Below are 12,708 nucleotides of genomic sequence, written 5' to 3'. Positions count from 1 at the left end.
TGTATGTATCATTAGCGCATGCTAGTCCTGCCCAATGCCCGGAAACTCCCCAAGGAGAGAGACCACGTCTCATTGATCCACTCCCTAGCCCCCAACAGTAACCGGACACAGTTCTTTAATATTTAAATAAAAATGACATCTGCTTAGCAAAACCAATTATCCTGCCTGCCTGCAACAGTCGAAAAGGAGATCTTCCACGCAGTCTTTAGGGAGCAAAGCTCAAACTTACAGTTCAGATCTGTGTACTTGCCCTCCAAAGCTTGCACGTATGCTTCATACTGTTTCCATCTAGTACAAAAACAAACTCTTGTTACTTATTAAACTGAAACTGCTTTATTAACTAGAAAAATCAGACTATAAACTTAGGAATTAAACACTGAGAATTCCACTGCATGATTTTTAAGGTCTCTTCCATTTTGAGGTGATTATAAACCTGGTTTAACCAGTAATAGATTAGTCACTTTATCATCCCCTCTCAAGTTATAGAGCTGTGTGAATGGAATGCAGAGAAAAGCGTCCTCTCTTGAGAACGCACCAGCTGTGCTTCCCCGGGTCAGACCCCACACCGCACAGGGCTCTGTGTCGTTCAGCACGGCGGTGGGTAATGGAAGCTGAGTAAAACCCCTGCTGCTGCTTTCGGATATGCTGCCCACCTCCAACAAGAGGCATATAAAAATATGCTTAATTACAAGGGACTGGAGGTTCTTTATCTTGGCTCTTCTGTGAAAATACCATGTGACTCTCTCAAAATACTTAATTTTTGCCTGTAAAAAAAAGGGGAAAAGAACATACTATTTTTCCAGACTACTTTTAAAGCCACATCGAACTGGCGGAAACAACTTGCATAAACGCTGTGTCCCATCACAGTGCGAGGAGACCTTCCTTCCTTGTCAGATTCCTCTGCCCGCACACGACAGGCTCCACGAGCTGCTCTTGCAATTCCTGCCTATCAACAACACACCTCTCCCCAGTCGTGTGTTTAATCAACTGCTCAGGCAAGAGTACACCACCCTGAATGTCATTACCTTGCTGACTGAAGAGCTGTGTTTTCAAGCGGCTCTTCAGTTGCAGCTAGTCAAAATTTTATTTTAGAAAATCTTTTTCTAGTCGTAACAACTTTGACAGGCCTGCTACAGATGATTACAGTCTAACGAACAAAAAACACCTCCTAATACCAAGCTAATCTACCTTCCATATAAAGACTGCTTCTCAGCCAAGAGCATGCTTATTTTTACAGCCCCACCGACCTAGGACACAAACCGAGTGCATTCAATGTTTGGGGATGAATAAAGGTCTTTTGTGGGGGCTATATAAGGACTATTTGTTTTAGAGAAACAAATAAGTATAAAAGCTCAACAAGAACACCCTTATCAAAAAGTCAAAAAACATAGACTAGTTAAGTAAGTACAAGGTGATTTAAAATCATCAAGAGAATTAATGAGGAAAAACTCACTGAAAAATCATAAATGAGAATTCCCTAAAAAAAGAAGTTAAATTGACTTCAAGAATGTACACGACTTTAAAACCTTAAAGGTAACAATACTAAAAATAGCTACTATGATTTTTATTAAGATTATAGTACTTGTCCTGTCTGGTTTGGCTCAGTGGATTGAGTGCTGGCCTGAGAACCAAAGGGCTGCCAGTTCAATTCCCAGTCAGGGCACATGCCAGGTCTCCAGTGGGGGCCATGTGAGAGGCAACCACACATTGATGTTTCTCTCCCTCTCTTCCCCTCTCTCTAAAAATAAATACATAAAATCTTAAAAAAAAAAAAAAAAGATTATAGTACTGATCACCCCCCAAACACCCACAGTTAAATCAAGAAAATGACTGCACATAATAACCAGAGGAATCATCTAAGTAAGGATAAAAGGCAAGGACCGTTCCATATCAGAGGTCAATGAGAACAGGTGAGTGGCACTATGTCATAAGCAAGTGCCACCCTCAGCAAGAGAGGACAGGTGCATTTTAGAATACTAAGGATTCAAAATGTATGTGGAGGGTAGTAAAGGTACGTAAAGGGGAAACTGTTCTACACAAGACATTATGGCAAAGGAAGATAAGAGGGTGTGTCTGTCACAGAGGCAGAGGAAGCAGAATGTGGATGGGAAGGTGTCAGACCCCAGGCAGTGACAGAACAAGTCATCTGCGTTTATCTTATGAGAGAACTCCTCTCTCCACTACTTCCAACCTGTTAAATTTACTTAGTTCTTCAAGTAAAAATTCCATGAAATTTCTACAGAAAAAAAGTTCAATGATGCTGAAAAGTAATTCATTTTATTTTTACCTAAAGATGTCATGTAAAAAACTTACCAATCATAGTAATAAAATACAGAAGGAATGTTATTTAAATTATAAAACACAAAACACGTGATCCCCTTTTCGATCTTGCATTTAAAAAATGAATACCGAGCCCTGGCTGGTGTGGCTCAGTAGATTGAGCACAGGTCTGCACAACAAACAGTTGCTGGTTTGATTCCCAGTCAGGGCACATGCCAGGGTTGTAGGCAGGGTCCCCATTTGGGGGGTGTTGGAGAGGGAAGGGATCAATGAATCTCTGGTAAGTTGATGTTTACCTACCTACCTCCCCCTCTTTAAGTAAGTAAGTAAAATCTTGAAAAAAAAAATACCATAATGCTGCACTTGACAATATCCTTTTGCACGACATCTGATAACCACAGAAATTCATAGCTGCAAGGAACTGTTAAAAGTAATTTAATCTAACTTCTTTAGCTTGCAAATGAGCAAATGGAAGATACAGAGCGTTAAAGGAACTGACCAAGGTCATTATCATATGACGAAGAATAACTTGCCTTCATCAGTAAATACTGTATTTCTTCCATAACGAAAAACATAGCCTTTAGGACTACAACTTTTTAACACAACAAAAAGAAAAGGAAGAAATAACTGCATTAAACCAAGCTTATATATTTGTTAAATTGAAAGCAGAATCTTTCCCCACAGCAAGTTATACTTTTCAATGTAAAATTCTGAATATTTTCTCTTAGCAAGAAAAAAATTGTTACCTATTTAAAAAAAAAATCAGCTTACCTATTGTATACAAGTTACCCAACCTAGTGCCTTAGATCTTTAAAGTGTTAGGCTTTCCTCAATGTTCATATAAGAAACAGGCCATATAAAATATATTCCAAAAGTACATTAAATGATTTGAAGATGTATTCGCATTAAAAATACGTGACAGAAAGATAAAAACTTTATAGTACAGAATCACAATATAATGTTCTATAGAATACTTATATTTTGATAAAAGACATTTTACCTTAAAATTAACTCATCTCGTGCCATAACTTTGAAGTCTGTCTCACTCAGTCGAACCTATAAAGAGAATCGAAATGTGAATGGAATGTTCTTCCTAAAAATTTAACTACCACGGGCACTTACGCTCGCCATACTTTATGAAGATAGGACCGTAACTTCTAATCTCTCAATTGTTGGTTTCCATTAGGAATTCCTTTAATTACTGAAGACACACAAAGCCCCTCCCCAAAGAAGCGCTGCACCAGAACATCTGCAGAGTCGGAGACTTAAATGGGTCAGCACGTCATTTAAAAAAAAAAAAAACCCTCATTTTGCCCTGGCTGGTGTGGCTCAGTGGACTGAGTGCCGACCTGCAAATCAGAAGGTTGCTGGTTTGACTCCTGGTCAGGGCACATGCCTGAGTTGCTGGCCAGGTCCCCAGTTGGGGATGTAAGAGAGGCAATTAATCGGTTATTTCTCGCACATCAATGTTTCTCTCCTCTTTAAAAAAAAAAAAAAGAAAAAACCACCCCTCATTTTGTTGGAAAGAAGTTTTTTAAAAAGTGAATTACTTGTTATTTTTTAAATGAGCATCACTTACCAGGGAAATGCAAATTAAACCCCAATGAGCAATCATTGCATACGTATTAGAACGGCTAAATAAAAAATAGTGGTAACAGTACCAAATGGTGGATGAAGATGCCAAAACCCTGAACTTTCATACATTGCTGGTGAGAATGTAAAATGGTATAGCTGGTCTGGAAAATAGTTTGGTGGTTCCTTTTGAAAGTAAAAATGCATGTGCCAGAGAAACCAGCAGGTGAGTTCTTAAGCACATATCCCAAAGAAATGAAAATTTATCTTCACACAGAAACTTGTACATGAATGTACAGCTTAATTTTAACAGCCAAAACTTGGAAACTACCGAAACTTCAACAGGTGAAGAGTTAAACTATGATACACCCACACCATGGGATACTAAGAAACAGACCAGGGATACATGCAACAACTTGGATAAACCGCCAGGAAAATTATACTGAGTGGAAAAAAAAGAGTCTCAAAAGGATACAGATACTGCAAGACTTCATTTCTGTAACACTTGTAAAGTAGCATAGTTAAAATAGGAAACTCATTAATGTCCCTTCTGCAGGTGTTCGGGATGGAGGGAGAGGACAGAGAGAGCTGTAACGATGGCACATGAGGCCTGTGGTGATGGCTCAGCCACCTGTCTGGGCTGTGGTGGTGGTCACCCTGAGTTATGTGAGGAAGAGCTGCATGAACACGTAGAAGCACACACACTGCATGAGGGCCGGTGATATCTGAACAGGCTCCGTGCCAAGTTCCTGATTTTGATGATGTTATGCAAGGTGTCTGGGAGTTATGCAAGACGTTAACGGCGAAGGAGGCTGGAGGAAGAGGGCAGAGAATCTACCTGCACATTTCTGTGCAACTTTCTGTGAATCACTAATTATTTCAAAATAAACTTTAAAAAAGTGGGCACAATAGTCTGATTTGTAAATTGAGAAATACCGTGTTTTCTCTGCACCAAATGAAGGCTGTGAAGGGGAGGTACCTCTCTCACTCCACTATAGAATTATGGCTGCATTACAGTTTCCCTTGTAAGACACACATCTCACTTGTTCACTTAAATATTCACGCTGCTTTCCCAACTGAACTATAAATTACTAAAGAAACTACGTTACTACTTCTTTAAAAAATAAAACAAGTCTGACTTAACCAATAGGCACACATTTGACTTTGTACCAAGCAGGCCAACAACTGGAATTTGAAGCCCCATCTCCACTACTTCCATTTTTCATTGAATTTATTGGAATGACATTAGTTAGTAAAATCATACAGGTTTCAGGTAGACAGTTCCACAACACACCATCTGTACACTGTACTGTGTTTATCACCCCAAATCAAGTCTCCTTCCACCACCATTTACTTACCTGTGTCCGCCACCCACCTCCCCGCCCCCCACAATCGCTACAAGTGGTTCATGGCCTCAAGGTTTTTTTGCTAAACCACCCAACCTCCTCCAGTCCCCTCTCGCACAGCTGTCAGCCCACTCTCTAGCTAGTCTGTCTCTATTTTGTTTGTTAGTTCATTTTCTTCATTAGATTCCACATATTAGTAAAATCATATGGTACTTCTCTTTCTCTGACTGGCTACTTCATTTAGCATAATGTTCTCCAGGTCCATCCATGCTGTTTGATTTCCTTGCCTTTTACAGCCAAGTAGTATGCCATTGTATGAATGTACCCTAGTCGTTCTGTCCACTAGTCTACTAATGGACACCTGGGCTGCTTCCACATCTTTGGTATTGTAAATAACGCTGCAATGAACACAGGGGTGCGTATGTTCTTTCAAATTAGTGTTTCAGGTTTCTTTGGATAAGCTCCCAGAAGTAAGATTGCTGGGTCATAAGGCAATTCCATTTCTAGTTTTTTGAGGTGACTCCACACTGTTTCCCATAGTGGCTGCACCAGTCTGCATTCCCACCAACAGTGCAAAAGGGTTCCCCTTTCTCCATATCCTCACCAGCACTTGTTGTTTGTTGATTTATTGATGGTGGCCATTTAGACAGGTGTGAAGTAATATCTCATTGTGGTTTTCACGATTAGTGAAGTCGAGCATCTTTGCCTCTTGTCTGTTGGCCATCTGTATGTCTTCTTTGCAGAAGTGTCTATTCGGGTCTTTTGCCCACTTTTAAATTGGGTTTTTGGGGGAGTGTCAAGGTTTATAAGTTCTTTATAAACTTTGGATATCAACCCATTATTGGTGAATATAGTCTTCAGTTCAGTGTGTTTTCTTTTCATTTTGTTGGCTTCCTTGGCTGTACAAAAACTTTTTAGTTTGATGTAATCACATTTATTTTTTTCTTTTGTTTCCCTTGCCCAAGGAGATATATATATAAAAAAAAGTGCTACAAGAAATGTTCGAGAATTTACAGCCTGTGTTACTTGTATGTGTAACAGTAACTAAACTGAACTAAGGGACACAGAACAGGCAGTGTCCAGGGTAACAGAAGACCAGTGAAGAAGGTAGAATCTAAGAACTAGACAGCTGTTACCCCCCCCCCTTTTTAAAACAGAGAAGTGGCTTTACATTATAATCAAAGGAATTTAAATTAGGAAAATAGGCTAAGAGTAGAGCACGGAGAAAGCATAACAAAATTTTCCCAAAGCCTGAAAATATTCTAAAAATACATTGCACAGAAGATACAATGTTGAGCACATCATACACCCACAATGCTATTATTGCCACAGGCACGGCAGTGAACGGTAAACACACAATCCAGAGAGTCCTTTCAACTCTGTTATCAAAAAAAAACAAAAACAAAAAAACTTAAAAACTGAGGGAAAAAACACACCTTTTTGGGAAGAGGTTCCTCGTTGGTCATCTTGAATCCTAGAAAAACGGATAGAGATGAGATTTAGTTATTTTCCATTGAAGACGGAACAAAAAAATACTGGCCTTTTCAAACCAATATATTAGTGAACTCAACTATGAACAATTAGGGTTTCTTTTTAATTAAGTCTTTTGAATTAGAGTACTTTTAGATTTACAGAACAGCTGCAGAGATGTTATAGGGATCCATACACTCCACACTCAGTATCTGCTTTAACATCTTCCATCAATATTACTATTACATTATGTTACTACTGTTATTAGATTATTTGTAAATTCCTTTTGTAAAAATGTTCATTCTTTTTGATGTTGCTCTAAAGGATTGGGAGAAATAATTTTTCAGTGCATTCTTACACCTGCTCTATGAAAGACAAACCTTGCAGAGGTGATAGCTTTGTGCTGAAGTCAGATATTGACCTCAGGCAGTATCCCAGGCATCTTCCTGAAATGATACAGAAGGGTACCATAGCTATGCAAAACTTTATTTATAAAACTTAAGTATTATGAATGCTATTTAATATAGATTAAACATTAAATTCCAGTTAATAAACTAGTATATGCTTCTACAACCCCAACACGTTCCCCAGATCTATTTGTTCATTCTTTTCTTAATACAGAGAAAATGAACAAATGAACTTAATACATATTCAACTTCTTATTCCACTAAAATAAAATTAATTGCAAGCTTAATTAGCAATAAATACGCTAAACTATTTTTAAAAGGCATTTAAAGGACCGAGAAGCACACTAAGGAAGTCCTGACAGCCCTGCTTTTCTACAACAGGGCGACAAAAAAAACATTGCGTTGGCCAGAAAGTCCCTTTTTTCTACACGCTGGCCCTAGTAGTGTTTAGTTAACTTCATTCGGGACAATTTTGTTAGATTGTACTGACAGCAGTCACAGAGTGCATTAAAAAACCAATCAGCCCTGGCTGGTGGTGCTCAGTGGATTGAGTTCAGGCTTGCAAACCAAAGGGTGGCCAATTTGATTCCCAGTCTGGGCACGACTGGGTTGCAGGCCAGGTCCCCAGTAGGGGGAGCATGAGAGGCAACCACACATTGATATTCTCTCCCTCTCTTCCCCTCTCTCTAAAAATAAATAAATAAAACTTAAAAAAAAAAAAACCCCAAAACTCTTAACAAAATTCATGAATTTTTGTGCAGCCATTTTAATATTGGAGATGGAAGAAGATACACAATTATTTTTGGCATTATGCTTTATTATTTTAAGAAAGGTAAAAATGCAACTGAAACAAAAAGATTGCTGGGGGTTGGGGGAGAGTGGTATAAAAGGACTAAATGGTAATGGAAAAAAAACACAATAAAAATTAAATTGAGTCCTGGTTGGTGTAGCTCAGTGGATTGAGCACAGGCTGTGAACCAAAGGGCCGCCGGTTCGATTCCCAGTCAGGGCACATGCCTGGGTTGTGGGCCAGGTCTTCAGTGGGGGCCACATGAGAGGCAACCACACATTGATGTTTCTCTCCCTCCCTCCCCCTCTCTCTAAAAATAAATAAATAAAACCTTAAAAAAAGAAAAAAAGATTAAATTTTTTAAAATGCGAAAAAAGAAAGTTTGCGCAGTATACAGAGAAGGTGCTGTGACTGATCAAACGTGTCAGAAGTTGTTCGTGAAGTTTCTTGATACTGTTGACATTTTGGCCAAATAATCCTTTGCTGTGGGGCTGCCTCATGCACTGGAAGATGTTTAGCAGCACCCTTGGCCTCCACCCACTAGAAGTCAATAGTGGGAGACAGCCAACATCCTCAAAATATCCAAATCAATGAAGTTTTTGGTAAAAATGAAAAATGTGTCTTTATTTTATGGAAAAAAACCACATGGACTTTTCGGCCAACCCAGCAAGAAAAAGCAACATAACCTCTGGGCCTTAGTTCCCCCATCTCAAAAAGGATTACCACCACCAAGTCTCAAAATTATTGTGTTATTTTTGAAGATAAATATTAGACTTAAGCATGGTGACTGGCACAAAATAAGCATTTAATTATTAGTTTCCTTCTCCCCATCAAAAAAAAAAAAAAAAAAAAAAAGACCCCAATTATTATTTCTCAAAAAACCTGAGAGAGAATTGACAGGTTGAGGAAAACAGTCTTTGTTTAAGAGCAAAACTCTTGGTGCTCTCTAATTTTTAGAATTCTAAACAGTGAGTTATTTTAATTTCTAACATTGGTTTATGTTCTCTTTCCTTTTAAAAGATTGATGCTGGGTAGACTTTTAATAACAACTGCTTAGAGGATATTTATATCTTCTTCTTAATAGTAAATTTCTAAACTTGTAATACAAGTCGAGGATAAATACAGGTTCTGTATAAACCTTTGCATTGCCTGTGTCAGTTATCACAGCCACACATCACGCCGCCTGTTATGGGATCCACAACTTGAGGATTCAAAGCATCAGCATTTAGAAACTCCTCTCTTATCTTTAGCTGATTAAAAGTCAATCTTTTCTTGAGTCCATGATATTGCACAATAGTTAAATGGGCAGTCTGGCAAAGGCAAATTAGAACAGGTTTAAAATTTGAAAGCATCAACATCCAACTATTTAAGTCAAAAGAGAACCTAGATCTACAATGTGACTTTCACGTTGCACAAACGTGCTAAGAAATTTATTATTTCCCAAGGCAATTTTTGTGGACACAACTGACAGCGCAATAACCATCTACAGTCAATTCTAGAGTCGTAAAGACAGCGAACAGTCCAGGTTCTCAGCACAACCTGTTCTCGTATCAGAAAAATGGAATGACTGAAAAGTCATTTGGAGTTGAACCCCGGAGGAAAAAATGAATATATGTTCAGTGCTATAAGTCACTTTGAAAGTCAGTCCCCATTTTCCAGATGATGAAATGACAAAAGTTGGTAACTAATAAAGATGGGTAATTCCCCACTCTCATCCAGAATAATGATCAAGCAGCTTACAGCTAGCTAAAGTAGAGAATGCAAAGAAGCAAAATAAATAAAATTCAAAACTGGCCAATCTGGTTACCTTTTAGCACATTTAAGAAAATGGTTAAGCATGATTTTAAAGTCATGTAATGGTTTCAGTTATTTATGTGGCTAATTCAAAGATAATATATCTCAAGTTTAGAATGTCAGAAGCATCACTCAGTCCTGCTGCCCTAACACTGGAACCAGCATATGATGGAGAAGCTCAGTTCTGCCTGGCTGGGTGCCCAGCATCCCAGATCCCAGTATCCCCCTGGCTCTTAGCACTAAGATCTAAGTTAACGCAACTCGGTCCTCTCTAAACAGAGGCAAGCACCAGCCAACACAACTTCAGCAGGAACGCATGTACCTGGTTCAAACTCCTAACACAACAAATTATTAATCTGACCTAATCTGGCCTTGGCACTGTAGTAGAAAGGGTACTAATTAGTAATGGAAAGACCACCCTTTCCTGACTCTTATACCTTCTCAGTCATGTCATCCTGAGCAAATCACTTAACTCTCTGGGCTACAGTCTCCAGATCAGCAGAAAGGGGACACCAGCTTTGCCTGCCTCATAAAGTGCTGCAAATCTCAATGCTTGAAGTGCCATACCAAAAAAAAAGGGGGGGGGGGAGGTTCACATAAAACACTAACATTTAACATAAAAGATGCTAATGTGGATTTAGGAAAAATTTCCATCACCTACACTTTAAGAGAGAAGAACATTTATTTATAACATTGAGTTCCTTCCTGATGCACCACCTTAACAGCCAATATACTATTATGGGAATATTACAGTTTTATCTCTAGTAAACTTAGAATAGAAAATTATGTAGAATCACAGAAGTGGGAGATAGTGTAATACTATCTAAGTCTTGTTTTGCTAAATGACCCACCAACATAAAAATTTTAAGAGCAAGAAGAAAACTTTTTCAATAGCTACATAATACACAATTAATGAAAACGATCAAGACTGCTACTAAGTATACAGGGCGGGGCAAAACCTACAGTTGAGTCGGCTAAAACGTTTATTCTAGTATTGTTGTATTATCTTTCATACAACTGTAAACCTTTTGCCCACCCCTACATTTTCAAGGGGAGTCTATACTACATACATACAAGACTGTACGGGACTTTGAAAAACTGTAATACCCTGTACAGATATAATTACTATTTTATAATTATGACAACTCTCATATCCACATCATAGGGCTGTGGTGATAAAGGTGACTTCCACTTACTTTCCAGCAATGGAATTAACTAAATTTTAAGAGATGAAAAACTACACGGACAATTCACGACTGTAACACCCTCATGGAAATATTTTTCTGTCTCGCGCAAAAGAATCGTTTTTCACTATACAAACACGGTTATTTAGGATTTTTAACACAGTCCTTTGGAATCAAACGTCTAACTGATTTTACCAAAACAAGAACTTGGACTTTCTCTACTAAGAACAAAAAATCAACCAACAGCCTCGCAAGGATCCAAGATGAGACTAAATTTTCACGAAAATCTGGAAGTAATTCACCAGAAAATTATCTTTAACTCAGAATGCACCAATCATTCAAAAATGGAAGTCTACAGGAGAACGCAGCTGCAGCAACAACCTACTGCGCGACGTGAAATTTGGTGAACAAACGCTGCTTCCCTTCCCTTGCTGTCCTCCTTAGCATAGCTAGCCCCGGGATCCGGCCAGTGGGTGGGAGGGGGCGAAACCGAGGCGGGGACAGGACGCACACCGAGGGGGCGGACTCCCGGCCTCGCCATTCCGCGGGAGCGCCCACCTCACCCTGGGCCCAGGGGACGGAGAAAGGAGGTAATGGCCTTGAGGGAGCGGAAGTGTCCCCCGCAGGCGGGAAGGCGGCGCGGCTAACGGGAGGCCAGCGGCCTCGGAAGCCTGGAGCCGCCCGCCGGGCTCTGAGCACCCCTTCTGGGCCAGGGCGGCCGCGCTTCAGCCCTCGGGACCCAGATATTCTCGCGGCCGCTCCCGCCGGCGGCTCGCACCTACCTCTCCAGACAGAGGTCGCGCCGGCGCCGCCTAGTCACATAGGCCGAGGCCACGCTGCCCGATCGCCGCCGAGGCCGCCCGATCACGGTAGCGACGGCCCCCCGCGCTCCCCTTTATTTGCGGGTCTCACCGCCACAAAATGGCGCTGAGGGAGGAAGCGAGGCCTCGCCGCCCCACCCCCTTCCCTCTCCCCCCCCCCCCGCCGCCCCGCCCCGCCCGCCGCCCTGCCCCGGCCCAAACGCGCCGCCACCCGCTCACTCCCGCCCCTTCTCGTTCGCGTCCCGCCCACTCATCGACCTGTCGCCTCGCGACACGGCCGCAACCCCCCAGCCGCTGCAGGGCCCCGTCGCGGGGAGGAAGGGCGAATGGACGGCGCCCGACCCGGGCACTCCAGGAGCGAAGGAGTAGCTGCGCTCCGGTGGCACCCCCCGCGGCCGGGGGAGCGCCGCAAGCTCCGCGGGGGCGGGGAGATGCGGCCCGCGGCCGGACCGCGAGGTCGGAGGTCAGCCGCAAGGCATTACGGGAAGGGCTGCGGGGTCGCGATCAGCGGCTTGGGGTGGACGCGCTCGCTGGCCACCTGCGGCTGCGGCGCGGCCTCTGGCGGAGGAATCTGAGCCAAGGCGGCGCGTGATTGGACATGTGCGTACAAACGCTGTCTGTGATTCTTCCGCGCGCTGGCGGGCCAGTGCAAGCTCGGGAGCGCGGCCCTGGGCCGGGTGGAGAACGCGTTGGGGCTTCATCGGGCTTACGGTTACGAGTTTTGAGAGCTTAAAAACCGATGCCTTCTGTTCTGTCGTGAAGTGCAGCCGCCTAGCCGCTTGTTTCGGTCCTGACGACATCTCCAGGCGAAACGGAGGAGCAGTTGTCTAGCAGATGGATGTTGTGCCTTTGTCAGCAACTCTAGGGGCACCTTGGTAGCCCAGAAACGAGAGGAAGCGCACCTTGTGTGTTTTTAATGAACCCGATAAAATAAGTTTTGTAGTCGAAAATGCTGTCTTATGAGGAGAACTTGGTGTCATCCGGGCCATGGCGTAAGAACGATGGTGTCACCCGGTAAACGGAAGCAGTCTCTTCTTACACTCA

The 12,708-nt window shown here is 41.8% G+C and overlaps 1 protein-coding gene and 1 long non-coding RNA gene across 8 annotated transcripts in view; one reads left to right on the top strand and one right to left on the bottom strand.

The window, feature by feature from the left end:
- WTAP (WT1 associated protein) overlaps positions 1-12,334 on the bottom strand; it is a 23,896-nt gene extending 11,562 nt beyond the window's left edge. Inside the window, exons 1-6 of one of the 7 annotated variants that reach the window (XM_053913738.2) lie at positions 11,923-12,334; positions 9,004-9,175; positions 7,049-7,114; positions 6,635-6,672; positions 3,281-3,336; positions 230-288 (exon numbers count right to left, since the gene is read on the bottom strand). In XM_053913738.2, coding sequence (XP_053769713.1) covers positions 230-288; positions 3,281-3,336; positions 6,635-6,664 — 145 coding nt within the window. In that variant the 5' untranslated portion in view covers positions 6,665-6,672; positions 7,049-7,114; positions 9,004-9,175; positions 11,923-12,334. Of the gene's footprint in view, positions 1-229; positions 289-3,280; positions 3,337-6,634; positions 6,673-7,048; positions 7,115-9,003; positions 11,376-11,625; positions 11,812-11,922 lie in introns of those variants that run through there. The other 6 variants (XM_053913740.2, XM_053913739.2, XM_045188952.3 and 3 more) reach the window with 6 other exon arrangements.
- Positions 11,343-12,708, top strand: LOC139440355 (uncharacterized). The gene is made up of 2 exons (XR_011650547.1): positions 11,343-11,433; positions 12,427-12,708. It is a non-coding gene; the product is annotated as an uncharacterized lncRNA (long non-coding RNA).

Source organism: Desmodus rotundus, chromosome 11 (assembly GCF_022682495.2).
Source record: "Desmodus rotundus isolate HL8 chromosome 11, HLdesRot8A.1, whole genome shotgun sequence".
Taxonomy (NCBI): domain Eukaryota; kingdom Metazoa; phylum Chordata; class Mammalia; order Chiroptera; family Phyllostomidae; genus Desmodus; species Desmodus rotundus.
This window is presented reverse-complemented; position numbering and strand designations above follow the sequence as displayed.